Raw genomic sequence first — 14,096 nt, 5'->3', positions numbered from 1 at the left:
GATAGCTTGTCTTTTCACTTTCTGATTCTGCTAATTATGTCACTCTGTAGTCGATAGGTCCATTTTCCACACTGACCATTTTGAACTTTTGTTCAATTTTTAATATTCCAGTGGGGAAAATTCCCACAATGGGCTCTGAGCAACATGAGAGTGTTTTATAACTAATCAGAAGCAAGCAAAGAGTTGTTCCAGGTAGGCATACTCACGTGAATAGAATGGAGCCTTTTTTTAAGAGCCTTCTAATGTTTCTGGCTTCAGATATGACCCCTCGATCCTCAAATTCCTTCTGATATGCTTAATTTGCCGAAACTGAAGCTCTAATAAAGGAGAAGGAAAACAACTTTTTATCATTATCCTACCCCATTATGTGAAGCTTATGCAAACTACAAAATATTGAAATGTAATCTAGTATTTTTATCCGGATGTTCACTTAGCAATAGCTCCATTCTTAGCTGTAATGCATGTATTGAAATCATAAGCTAGGCCACATAGCATGGAAACAAAATGCATGCTGTGTATTATTCCTTCTTTTTGCTGCTAAACTCATTCTTGTGTACATCAGATCGCTTGTGTAGGATGCAAATTCCAGCCAGACTAGAGCCTCACATGCTTCCTTCTTCCTTCAAATTTTCAGACTTGTAGCAGGAAGGTGGATTATCAGTTTTATCTCTCTTCCTACCCTGTTCTCTCCTCTTCTCATAAGCTGATGTTTTAGGCCTTTTTAGGATAGAATATAAGGTGAGGAGAGAAGAGATCATATGGCAGTATGGCTTGATTTGGTCATTAAAGATGTACTATGGGCCTTCCTCCCTTTCTCTCATGGTATGCTTTTATGGGTTCCTTAAAGAGTCTCTCTCCTCTCCCTTCTTTATCCTCTGACCATAGATTCCTGTGGTGGGTAATAATACCTCCTCGTTTTGGAATCCTGGGATCACTTTGCTGCCCCTGAGCTACTTCTTGGAATCTCTTTACCCTTCCAGGAGATCCTCTAGGAACACTTCCCACTATGCATTTCATGAGTAACATGCAGATTCCTCCATTCTATCTTGACTCTGAAAGGGCAGGGCTGTCAATCATTCTCAGCACCTTTTCCTTACATATTTTCAGACATGTGTCAAGGATCTCTCCCCATGTTTCCACACTGTAGGCCAATCAACCACAGCACCTGATAATCCTGCTTTCCAGTCTTACCTTTCCACCCATTATTTCCTCTCCTCTGAGGAATTTGGGACGTCAGTTATAGTTGTGACTGGTAACAGCTATAAACTCAAAATAAGCTAATTCAAGGAAGTTGTGTTTATAAAGGAACTATTTACAAAGATGCAAAGGCAGTACCATTACCCAAAGCCAAATCAACAAGTGTTGCCATTCTTAGGTCCAAAAGGACTAAGAGAGGAAGCAGTGACTGGAATCTGGGTGCATATCATGTAGAATTTTCCTTTTTGAGAAAAGCAGTGGCTTTCAGTCAAGGACACAGTTGGTGTCAGAGAGGAAGTGAAGCAATAAAGACCAGACCTCCCTCTACTCCTTCTGTCCCTCCTCCTGTGCTCCACTGGTGGGCCCACAGAAGGAGCCTCTGTCAGTCTCTAGAGCAGAAAGCAGGGTAGAATCTAGCAAAGGTGGATGGACAGGGGCACATGGAAATGTCCCAAGACAGAAGGAAGCATGTTACCTTATCCTACTTAGGTGACCTGGAACCTCTTCCGTTGTTTTCCAGCTAGTGGCTCCTCTGCCCAACCTCTAAAACAATGGAAGAGGATTTCCATCCTGTTATGGGACTAGATAGTGAACTTGCATGCTCATGTTTAATCTGAGATTGTTTATTCCTTTATCTCTTATATTTAAGATCTAGTTGTATGTACTTTTTATACATGACCTGGTATACCATTTGGGATCAAAAGCATATGGTTTCCTAATACACTTCCATCCTTGTGCAGTTAAACAGAGCTTTGATCTGGAGGAGTACAGCCTCTCACAGTCCACCCTGGAACAGGTGAGTCAGTCTTAGAGGGTTTTGTGGCACCCATGGAATATAAATGTGTAATATATGCACACTCAGAGCTCCAGGAGCTGTGTGACACTCTCTTTCTTTGTTCTTCTTCCTGCACTGCAGGTTTTCCTGGAGCTCTCCAAGGAGCAGGAGCTGGAGGATTTGGATGAGGAAGTGGATCTACCCGTGAAGTGGAAGCTCCTCCCACAGGAAGAGCTTTGAAGCCCCAGAAACCGTGTTTCTCTTTGAGCTTGTGACTCTTTAAACATAATATTTTATAGCATTAATATGCCTTATCTCAGATATACACATGCTAATTTTGAAACTTATTATATGATTTCTCTCAAGAATATTACAGCGGGACTAAGGTACTCAGACCATGCGGCCTCAGTACCAGCTACCAAATTCTACCTTTCATAAAGTAGTAAACTTTAAAAAATGCATTTATTATGGAATATTTGTGTTTGAGGATGATAGAAAGATTGCTTAATATTTTCTGTCTTAACTTTCAAATATTGTATATTTACTTATTTTTGTATTAAAATGCAAAGGAAGACAGTGCCAGTTGAAGGATAAAGGAACCCATTCAATACACAGCAGACAGTCTTTGCTTTTGGTAATTCACTTTTTAAAATGTCTTCTTAAGTGACTGATTTTACTTTTCTGTCATTTTCCAGATTTTAGATCATGGGGTTCATGTTTTGCCCGTTGTGACTCTAAGGAAAATTGAAACATGTTTATATATATATATCATTGTAGTAAGACTTTGAATAATCAAGTTGATAAAAAATACATATCATACATACAATTTTGAAACAATTTTTCTGATTTTATGTTTTCTTATGATGCAACAGTCTACCCTTTCGCAGAGCACTAGAACTTCATAGAGCTTAATTTCACATGTTTATATATTTTGATTCACTCAACTGGTGACTCCATAAACACTTTACAATAAACACAATATTTTTGTTCACTCATACTTAGATGAGTTTTTATTTTCGTTGTTACTACTTTCATTGTTTCATAAATCACTGAGTTCATGTTAATTTGTTATGCAGCAATAAAAGTCTAATACATGTATGTAAATAAAGTGATTTTTTTTTTCTGAAGCTGGAAATGGGGAGGCAGTCAGACTCTCGCATGCGCCCGACCGAGATCCACCTGGCACGCCCACCAGGGGGCAATGCTCTGCCCATCTGGGGCGTCACTCTGTCACGACCAGAGCCACTCTAGCGCCTGGGACAGAGGCCAAAGAGCCATCCCCTGCGCCCGGGCCATCTTTTGCTCCAATGGAGCCTTGGCTGAGGGAGGGGAAGAGAGAAACAGAGAGGAAGGAGAGGGGGAGGGGTGAAGTAGATGGGCGCTTCTCCTGTGTGCCCTGGCCGGGAATCGAACCCAGGACTTCCACACGCCAGGCCAACACTCTTCCACTGAGCCAACCGGCCAGGGCCAATAATGTGATATTTAAAGAAGCTGACCTTCCCAAAGTTATAGATCACACACACTCAGAATTGCAAACTCAGGATTTGTTTGGTGCCTCTTAATGTAAGATAGCATCAGGCAGGTATCAAACTGCGTTGAGGTTGCAAAGAAGGTATAAAGAACATCCCTTCAACTTGAAGTTTACATTATCTTTTGATGGGAACACAAGAGATACTATATAATCAACTTCTAATTGTCATGATAGCTTCTTGAATGATACAAGGATTTTAAGCTAAAAGCTATTTTGTAGCCTAAATAACCAATTTTTGTGCTAAATTCCAATGGTCAACTTGTGAATATTTTAATAAAAATAAACTCAGATTGATTTTGAAAAGTTGTCCATGTTTTACATTTCAAGGTTTATATTTGGGCAAAGCACTAAAACTTACTATTTTGTTCCATTTTCTAAGCAACTGGAGTCAAAACACTACACCTTGAAGCCATCACTATATAATTGTTGCCTTAGTGGTAAAAAAGAATTATATGTTGGCCTAGATTAAGATGTTATAAGATATCAATAAAGAGTAAAACAAAAAATATCTCAGGAAGTGCTGCAAGAAACAAATACATACAAATACAGTGTGTCTGTAAAGTCACGGTGCACTTTTGACCAGTCATAGGAAAGCAACAAAAGACGATAGAAATGTGAAATCTGCACCAAATAAAAGGAAAACTCCCCCAGTTTCATATATATTCAGTGCAGTTCAATGTGGGTTCACGCATAGATTTTTTTTAGGGCTCCTTAGGTAGCTATCTCGTACATCACTGACTGATGGCCTACCAGAATGGGGTTTCTCCACCAAACTGCCGATTCCTTCAACTGCTTATCCCACCAAGTAATGCTATTCTTATGTGGTGGCACATCATTATAAACGTGCCGATATTCACGTTCCACTTTGGTCACTAATTCGAATTTAGCGAGCCAAAGAACACACTGAACTTTCCTCTGTACCATCCACATCTCAAATGGCATGGCCATGAGCTGCTCTGCTGTATACATGGTGTTACGTCATCATCTGCGCATGCGCACATGCTGCCACATCATGCTACAGAAACTGGGAGGGTTTTCCTTTTATTTGGTGCAGATTTCACATTTCTAGCCTCTTTTGTTGCTTTCCTGTGACCAGTCAAAAGTGCAACATGACTTTATGGACACACTGTAGTTGTCAGGAGTACCTTCCTGTGGTATGAACTTTAGAATACATGAAGATATAAAAAAAAAAGTTCAGTCATCGTAGCCAAGAATGTGATGTCACTGAGAAAGAGGACAACGTGCTTTATAAAATATCCTTAGGAATTTGTTCCTCAGTCTGCGATATGGCAGAGTTAGGGATGTATTAATTTTGGCTACTTTCTAAGCTATGGGTCTGTAGGGCAGTTATTTAAGCAAGTTAAGTCTCAGTTTGCCCTCTTACAGGGAGGATAAACACTCAACTTACTTATTGACTTGATGTGAGAATCAGATGACAAGATGCAGGTGAAGGTTTTAAATTAAAGCATAATTATCCTATAATCATAAGGACAGATAGGCAGCCATCAGAGTCAGGGGAGGGTATTCTGTATTTTACACTTTTGAAAATAGTCTCTTTATAAATAAAACTTCCACCAATATAAAAAAATCCTTCTTTTATAACCCCACAAATCATATAGGCCACGTCTTCCATGTATAGCAACTCCAGACACCGAACTGGTGTTCCAAATAGAAAAGGAATTCAAGCTTAAAGCCTATATTGCTCATAACAAAAGTATAAAACCTTGACACTGCAGTACATCTAAGGCAGTTCCCAGGAATCTGCATTTTAATTAAAATGTATTTCATCCATCATCATTTAGACCCATTATACCCTCCTGCACTCCCCCCCCCACAATAGCTATCACCACACTTTTGTCTAAATTCATGAGGTGTTTTTGTCTTTCTTGCTCTATCCCTCTACCTCCCACACCCACCCTCCCTTCTCCCTCCCCGAAGGCTGTCAGCCTGCTCTCTATGTATGACTCTATTTCTATTTTGCTTCTTAGTTCATCTTGTTCATTAGATTCCACATACTAGTAAAACCACATGGTACTTGTTCTGTAACTGGCCTATTTGACTTAGCATAATGCTCTCCAAGTCCATCCATGCTTTCAGAAAAGGTAAGATTTCCTTCCTTTTTATGGCTGCTTAGTATTTCATTGTATAACGTACTATAGCTTTTTTATCATTTGCCTACTGATGATTGGGCTATCTCCGGATCTTGTTTATTGAAAATAACACTGCAGTGAACTTAGAGGTACACTTATTCTTTTGAATTAGTGTTTCAAGCTTCTTAGGATATACTCTTGCAAGTACAATCTCTGGGTCAAAAGTCAGTTCCATTTTTAAACTTCTGAGATAACTCCAAACTGCTTTCCGTAATGGCTGCACCAATCTGCATTCCCTCTAACAGTACACAAGAGCTCCCTTTACTCCACGTCCTTGCCAACACTTGCTGCTTATTCATTTATTGATGATAGCCATTCTCACCAGTGTAAGTTGATACCTTTTTGGGTTTTAATTTGCATTACACTAATGATTAGTGACATTAAGCATCTTTTTATATGTCTATTACCATCTCTATGTTTTCTTTAGAATTTGTTCATTCAGATCCTTTGCCTATATTCCAGTTGAATTGTTTGATTTCATTGGAGTTGAGTTTTTTAAGTTCTTTATAAATTTTGGATATTAATAACTTATCGGATGTAGCGCAAAGACCAGGAAAAAATATGAACTGCTTCCCTGGAAATAATGAGACTCAGGGATAAACTGAGCTTCTTGCTTACCTTTCCAGAAGTGAGTTTATCTTTTTTTCCCCATTGTATTTGTATTTGTATTATTGAAACAAAAATCCGGCAGGTCCAGCTGCCTGCCACAATGAAAGCCAGACTCGGGAGACAAGTGCTGGTGCAAAAGGAAGGAGGTGTATTCAAGTGCTGCCAGCCTGAGAAGATGGGAGTCGCCTGTTCCAAAGCCCATCTTAACATTTCCAGTCAGGCCTGCAAATTTTATAGAGCTGAAAGAGGGGGAGAAGAAACTGTGGATGTGTCAGACATGCAGAGTGTCTTCACAAAAACTTTGATGTGGTTCCTTATGGTCAGCATCCTTGAGTTGGCCATCTGCTTTTTGTTAGCTGAATTCCAATGAATGGGAGATCTGTACCAGCCAAAGTCTTGTGGCTGAGGCCATTTCTTGTTCTTAGCTGGACAGGAACTGAAACTGCTGGTTCCCTGGAATATTGTGCAAACATGCTATTAGCAATTGTTAGTTCTCTCCAGGATTGTCAATCTCTTCCACCATCCCAGCTGCTATTAATGATTACCACGGCCATACAATGCTACACAGCTGTTTATATTATGTGATTTCAAATAAGATTCCCATGTCCTAAATGCTAGACAACTCTGGCAAGGTTATTTTAATAATCATTTTTTTAATAATTTAATGTTTGGGTATATCTGCTAATTTATAGTGCAAAGGACAAAAGGAACTAATGGAAAAACCAACAAAAACAGAGAATAATTAAACATCAACCAACTAGATCTAATAGATGATGATATAATGGTTCACCCATGTAATAGCAGAATATAACTCTTTTCAAGGGAATTTGGAATATTCACAAAACAGATCATATCTTGGGTCATAAAACAAGTCCTAACAGAAATCACATGCAATATAAATTTTCTGATCATAATAGAATTAAACTAGAAATCAATAACCAAAAGATAACAAAAAAGTCATGAGATATATGGAAATAAAACATCATCTTTCTAAATAATTACTGGATCATAGAGTAAGTCTCGAGAGTGACTAGAAAATATTTGCAACTAAATGAAAATGAGAAGCAGAAGAATGAAAACTCTGATTTTCCAGATGATGGAATCAACCTAGAGGACAATTTAGAGCTTTGTGTAGAGATAAGTTTTTCTGATGAAACTCTTCATTTTTGTGGCTTGAGGACTGTGCTTCAAATTTTGACAGGAGCCATAATCATCTTGGAGGTAACAGAGGAAATCTGACAAATATTGGGATTCCTCTATAAGGTTGGTCTTTATAATATGATACATCCAGACAACCAGGTACAAATGCAACTACCCCACAGGAACTGGCTGAATGTCAATGAAAAGACAAATATAACTTTCATCGCAGGTTACTCACCCAGCTAGCCTTGACAGTTATTTCTGTGTCAGCCTTACCCAGTAAATCATTGACCAAATGACTCACATTTAAAACACAAAACTCTGGAGGTTATGAATAAACAGTTAGTTGGAGACATAGGTGGAGATGATCACAGATTCACAACTTTGTTTAGATTGAAAGAAATGCTCCGAAACTAAACAACAGGGTTTCATCCTCACTGTACCTGCAAATACACTCCAGAGATGAAGTGATTCTTTATTGACTTATCTGTGCTGTTAGGCAAAGGTGAAACTTTCAATTGAACATGGTGCGCTCTCGTTTTCTTTCTCAAACTGCTGGTCTTTTGCCTTGAAATTCTTGGAGAGCTGTTGTACCGTACCACTAAATGAGCACCCTTTATAATATGAAGAAATGCTTTGGAATATGACAGCCTTTGGGGGATTACAAAGAGTTTAGACCAGTGTTTCCCAACCTTTTTTGTGCCATGCCCCACCTTTACCTTTCTAAAATTTTTGTGCCCCCCATGTAACATACATAATTTTTAACATTAAAAAATTGATTTGTTCACTTAATAAACATAAATGATAGGTTCTAGGAAGAAATCACTATGAAGTTGTTAACAAAACACAGTAAGTAAAATTTCAAAACATATAATGAAAAACAGAAATTTAAATTCCAAATAATTTTAATACAGATTTTTCTATATTAATTTATTATTTTAATTTAGTGTGATCCTTGCGCTTGATGCTTGCCGCACAGAGATTTTATATTAGGTTCCAATTTGGTTAGCTTTAGTCTCAAGTCTCCACGTTGTGTTATATCCAGCCGATTTCTTTTTTTTACCAGTAAATCATTTACAGCACTAAATCCACATTCAGCTAAAAATAAAGATGGAAACGGTAGCAATAGTTTTCTTGCACATTTGGTTGAATTTGGGTATTTGATTTCTGTTTCCTCACAAAGCCATGCCATCGCTCCTTTGATATTAAATAAAGCTTTAACTGACTCATCATTTTGCAATTCTGCGAGTTCTTCTTGATACTGCATATTTTATATATCAGACAAATCCACTAACATTGGCTGCATCATCTATGTTGGGAAATCAATTTGTTTTAAATCAGAAAATCTTTCTTTTAAATCAGCCGATAGAATATTCAAATGATTGACAATAACAAGTAAAGTGGTATCAGTTACTTCACATTTTTGGAACCAATGAAACTGTTTAAAGTTTTTGTTGTTAATATGTTTCTGACATAACTCAATATTGGTAATGAAACCAAATATCTTTGCTTTTGCATCGACAAGAGTTTTATTTGTTCCTTGAAGTTGCTTATTTAATATATTTAGTTTTTCAAAGATATCAGCTAAATAACTCACAAATGCTTTACCATCTATTGTTAACAGATACTTCATTTCAGGTTTGTCGCTTAAAAAATCACTAAGAGTATCAAACAGTTCCATAAATCTTTTCAAACAGTTTCCTTTAGATAGCCATCTTACTTCAGTATGAAGTAAAAGTCTCACATGATCTTCATTTTGTTCTTCACAAAATAGCTTGAAAAGACGCTCACATTTGGCACTAGCTTTAATAGCATTAACACACTTTATTACTGTATGTAATACTTCATTCAGAACAGGCGAGATGTTTTTAGCTACCAAGTTTTCCCTATGAATAACACAATGCACAAGAATCATTTCTGGATTCGCATCTTTCATCGATTTTAAGCAGCCATTTTTCTTGCCCATCATATTGGGAGCACCATCTGCAGCACAAGATGTTATATTTTTCATTGGTATATCATTGACATCTAAGTAGTATTTTAGATTATTATATATATCTTTGGAGGTAGTGGTGCTTTCTAATCTTTTACAGAACAACATTTCTTCAGCAAAATGTCCTTTATCAATATATCTTACGTAAGTTATCAATACTGCCTCACTGTCTCTCAAAGTTGATTCATCCATTTGCAAGGAGAATTTTCTTGTTTTCAGTTTTTCAATATCCTCACTCATTTCGTCTATTCTTGCTAACAGAATTGTTACTGAGTGGCATAGCTTTTACATCTTTGTCATCTTTTTCAAGAACCGTTTTAAGAAATGCTGATATTGATGGTTTTATTAAATTCTCTCCTATAGTGTGATTTTCTCCAGTTTTAGCGATGAATAAAGAAATTTGATAACTAGCCTCAAGAACACGATTATTAGTTGAAGTATGAGCAGTAAATAGAGACTTTAATGTTGTTCTTTTTTCAAAATTTTTCTTTAAAGTTTTAAAGTAACTCAAATCTGAATATGAGCACTATGTTTCGCCTTCAAATGCGCCTCAAGACGACCTCGTTTCATTGATTCGTTGGTCAAGCATTGCTGGTATAAAAGACAAAAAGGAATCTGCTCATCATGAACAGCAGGTATGAACCCAAATTTTAAATATTCCTCCGAATATTGACGAGTTTTTTTCTTGCTTGCACCACTCATTTTACTATGGGCTATAAGAAATAAAAATAAGATCAATTAAAAACTAATATTAAAATATGTGTTAAAATATATTCAATGTGACATAGAGTAAACGTATACTAAAAATTCATATTTATTTAAATGTATATAACACATTTACTACACTACCACCGCAAATCAAAAGGTATCTATATTTTTTCCACTTGACAAAATTTTCTGGAAAGTTATGCTTCTAAAATTAAAATTGTCGTGCCTGCACTATTATAGCCCCAATAATATTTATAAAATATTATTGCTTTCTAGCCCCGATGTAAGAAGTACTTAATAAAGAGTTTAATATTGATAAAAATAAAATCAAATACTTACCAATTATATCTATACAATATATATATGTATATTTATTAAGTCAGCGAGCTTTTACAACAGTTTTGACTGACACTTATTTCAAATTAACACCAACTGAATGATGTGAAACACTACAGAAGTTGCGATGGGCTAATTAGGTGAGAATAACTGCGTTGTTTAGCGAGTTTTTAAAATGTCCGGGGTTCCCCGCAGCAGACAGCACGCTCTGCGGTGAACCCAGGATGAAGTTTACTTGACGACACCAATCACCCAGTTGATATTTTGGTCTCGTCAAACGAAATTATACTAAATAATTATTTACCGCAATTATTTAAGAATTGCATTTTTTGTTAAATTTGGCACCAATATCTAGCATTGCATTTAAATTGCCCGGGGTGAAAGAGTTAAAGTCGTGTCGAGTCCATTTTCAAATTGCCCCCCTTAACTATTGAATTGCCCCCCTGTGGGCCGTGGGCCCCACGTTGGGAAACACCAGTTTAGACAAAACCCTGAAAAGAAAAAGAAAGAAGACTATTGGCTTTGGGTCCTCTGCTTCAACTTTAAAACCTAACCTAACAATTTTGTGCGGCCCGCAGACTAATCCACGAAGTTCAAAATATTTTGGATAAAATTAAGTAAGCCTAGGGGCCTACTTGTATTTTTCATTTCTCTAGCATCCTAGCTAGATATTAGCTTAGTTAACAGCAGTTGTGATGCGAACTACAGTTTCTGGTCGTTTTGTGACACTGAGTAAACTGCATGTACGATTGTGCTTGTTGTACTGATTTTTTTTTTCAACGGCAGTGAGAAAAGTGTTGCGTAACAGTTGCCTTTTGTAGACCTAGTGCGGCCTGCCAAAGGGCTGTGATCTTGCTCTGCAGCCCACATGCTGAGTTGAGTTTGAGACCCATGGTCTAGATGTTTTATCTTGTCCTTTTATGTCTCAGAAAGGTAAGTAGAAGTAAAGCAGTTTGACACGATAGTGAGTGAACTAGATAATGTGTTTAAGTGAGGAAATAGGAAATCCCTTCCTGGGTGGTATTTAACACTCTAATGTTGGAAGGGGTGGGTGTGGGGACAATGAATGGTGACAAGGCACTGCCTGTACACCTGGTTCATGAGTGAGCATAGAAGTGAGACTGTAACTCTGGATCAATTTCCCTTCATGTTACTTGCCTACCATCTAGTGGATGTACCAAATTTCATTAGTAAATTTATTTTAAAACCACGTTGGAAAAAGTACAATGAACCTCAAGTCTCAATTAAAGAATGCATTACTACCTTTGATCTCTGTGTAAGTCTAAAATATTGTGTCTGGTTTTTAGTTATCTACTCCCATGGTGCCATTTCTATCTCAAAGTGATTGTAGATATAATGAAAGAAATTGCTGGATTTTTGTTTTGTTCAAAATCACTCATGAGCTCTGGAAGTGTTAAACGGAGCTCAAATGAGAGGTATGTCTCCTGTCTCTAGTGGGGTGTCGGTGGCTCATGGAGAGTGGAGCAAGGGCTGGGATTGTGCAATTACAGTGGTCTAATGGGATTGTTATCAAAGACTGAGGCCAGTTCTAACAAAAATGTTACGTAAAATAGTTGCCTTTTTGAGCAAGTGGAACAAATGTTACCTGTGGGATAGTATTGATTTTTTAAAGCAGGATAACCTGTTGGGAAAATAGACTTTCAAATGTTTTTAACTTTTTAGACTTTGTTCCTTGGTTAAAATATGTCATTTCTTTAACTCTCATGCTTGTAATAATTAAATTAAAACAATGAGAATGAAGATAAAAGGTTAGGATTTCTAAGTTCATAAATAAATATAATTATTCAAATGAACAAGAGCAATAGACCAATAGTCCAAGGGTAGTCACGTGAGTGTGGTGTTTTGGCAGGGACACCAGCATTGAGGCAGAAGAAATCTCCACAGGAGCATTTCACAGAAGTGAAACTGGGAGAGCAAATTCTAGAGTGCAGTACACACCAGGAAACTACGTGAGTTGTTTCCTTCTGAAGAAGAAGATCAGTTGATAAAATGGGTTTCTAGGTTACATGCTTCAAATTTCTCAAACGTAAGTTCATTGTCTTTTTTCTGTTTTCTTTGGGAGAGGAGGGTACTTTTTTTTCTATCACAAAATTATGAATAAGTCTTTAGGAATTGAATGCCAACCATCTGTGGACAAACTCTTTTAAAAATTAATAGATGTATTTGGATGTTTTTGGACCTCTGGGATTTAATACTGCAAAAATTAAAACATGGAGATAAACCATAAGGTTTTTATAACGTATACCACTGTTATATGGTTTAAGCCAGAAATAGTGCAGAAATAAACTGAAATTTGCTAATAGATTATGAAGAACTAAGAATATGAGATTTAATTTGTACACTTGGATTGTTTTGAAATTCTTTACTTTTATTGTATAATAACTTGGGGGCGTTCTGGATAAAGTATGTTTTTTTTCTGACTTTGGGATTGTTTACCAAAAACATTTAGAAAAATACCAGGGTAGCACAACTAGGTTTTCAGTTATTAATATGCAAATCACAGTTTATTCTTGTGTTATTATTTATTATTATTGCATTATTTTTATTGAAACAACTATAAACCTACTTTTGCCCACCCCTGTCTGTTTCTAGTTTTGTTGTTTTGCTTTGTCTTTTTTCCTCACTATCAACTTCTAAGAATTGTAGAAATGGAAGAGGCTTTCCAGTATTTGTTTTTACTTGTGCAAACAATGCTGTGAGTCAGAATGTGAAACCTGTGGCTTTTCCTTGTCACGTTATTATTTCAGATAAACATCCTATGGCAGTGTACAGGACTTTTGTACTCCTACAGTGTAAACATGTTGTTGTGAGGTTAACACCCATGTTACAGGAGAAAAACCAGAGTGGTTACAATATGAAACTTCTTACTAAGGAATTCATGTAGTTGTTTGTTTTTTGATAAACTACAAAACAAATGTGAATTTGGGAAAAATATAGTAGGCAATATTAATTACAGTGGACAATCTAAGGGTTGGAGCCAGATAGCATTTTCATGATACACTGGATTGTGGCTGATGCCACGGTAAGGAGTTCACCCTCTGGCCAGTTTACCACCTGCACAGCCCAGCACAGTCCCCTTACAAGCGCCTCTTCTGAATTCTCCGCACTAGAAACAGTCTATGGGGATCCTCTGCCCTCTCTCACTAGGCACCCAGGCCTGTGCTCTTCTCTGATGTTGTTTTTCTAGCAACTGTCCTCCTCCCTCCAATTGTCACTCCAGGGGTTCTCTCACCCCCTTCCTCTTAGCTTCATTAGGCAGCCGCGTGTAGTTTCTTCCTCTGGCAATGCTCTCTGAGGCTCCTTGGCTAATGTGCGTCCTGTTGGACCCAACTTGCGAGCTTTGTCTCTAGGAAACAGCACAGCCCTGTGTGTCATCTTGTTTCATGAATGGAATGAGAGCTTCGGGCTCGGGCACACCCATTCATTATCATGATGGAGGCATTCAGGACAGTCACGGGGTTTCTATCCCTGGCCAACATGGTGCACACATAGAGGGAGGAGACAGCTTGCTCCAACCTCACACTTAGAGCCAGATTCAGGAAGAGATGGTGCTCTGTGCTCAAAAGTCCTGACCCATTCTTCCAAGTCACCTGGAATGCTTCCCAGAAAATTGGTGCTCATCCCAGAATCTCTTCA

The 14,096-nt window shown here is 37.5% G+C and overlaps 2 protein-coding genes across 3 annotated transcripts in view; both read left to right on the top strand.

Annotated features, from left to right (window-relative positions):
* Positions 1-2,969, top strand: part of LOC136308349 (ABC-type organic anion transporter ABCA8-like) — a 252,820-nt gene extending 249,851 nt beyond the window's left edge. Inside the window, exons 38-39 of the mRNA XM_066235686.1 lie at positions 1,938-1,993; positions 2,114-2,969. Of these exons, the coding sequence (XP_066091783.1) occupies positions 1,938-1,993; positions 2,114-2,212 (155 nt within the window). The 3' untranslated portion in view covers positions 2,213-2,969. The remainder of the gene's footprint in view (positions 1-1,937; positions 1,994-2,113) is intronic.
* A 9,363-nt stretch (positions 2,970-12,332) lies between these two features.
* The window catches only part of ABCA8 (ATP binding cassette subfamily A member 8), an 82,903-nt gene continuing 81,139 nt past the window's right edge, over positions 12,333-14,096 (top strand). For both annotated transcript variants that reach the window (XM_066235683.1, XM_066235682.1), the window contains exon 1: positions 12,333-12,486. The gene's annotated coding sequence lies outside the window, so the exon portion shown is untranslated. The remainder of the gene's footprint in view (positions 12,487-14,096) is intronic.

The sequence above is a fragment of the Saccopteryx bilineata genome, chromosome 6 (assembly GCF_036850765.1).
Source record: "Saccopteryx bilineata isolate mSacBil1 chromosome 6, mSacBil1_pri_phased_curated, whole genome shotgun sequence".
In the NCBI taxonomy this organism is placed as follows: Eukaryota; Metazoa; Chordata; class Mammalia; order Chiroptera; family Emballonuridae; genus Saccopteryx; species Saccopteryx bilineata.
The sequence above is the reverse complement of the archived record's forward strand: the minus strand, read 5'-3'. Positions and strand labels throughout refer to the sequence as shown.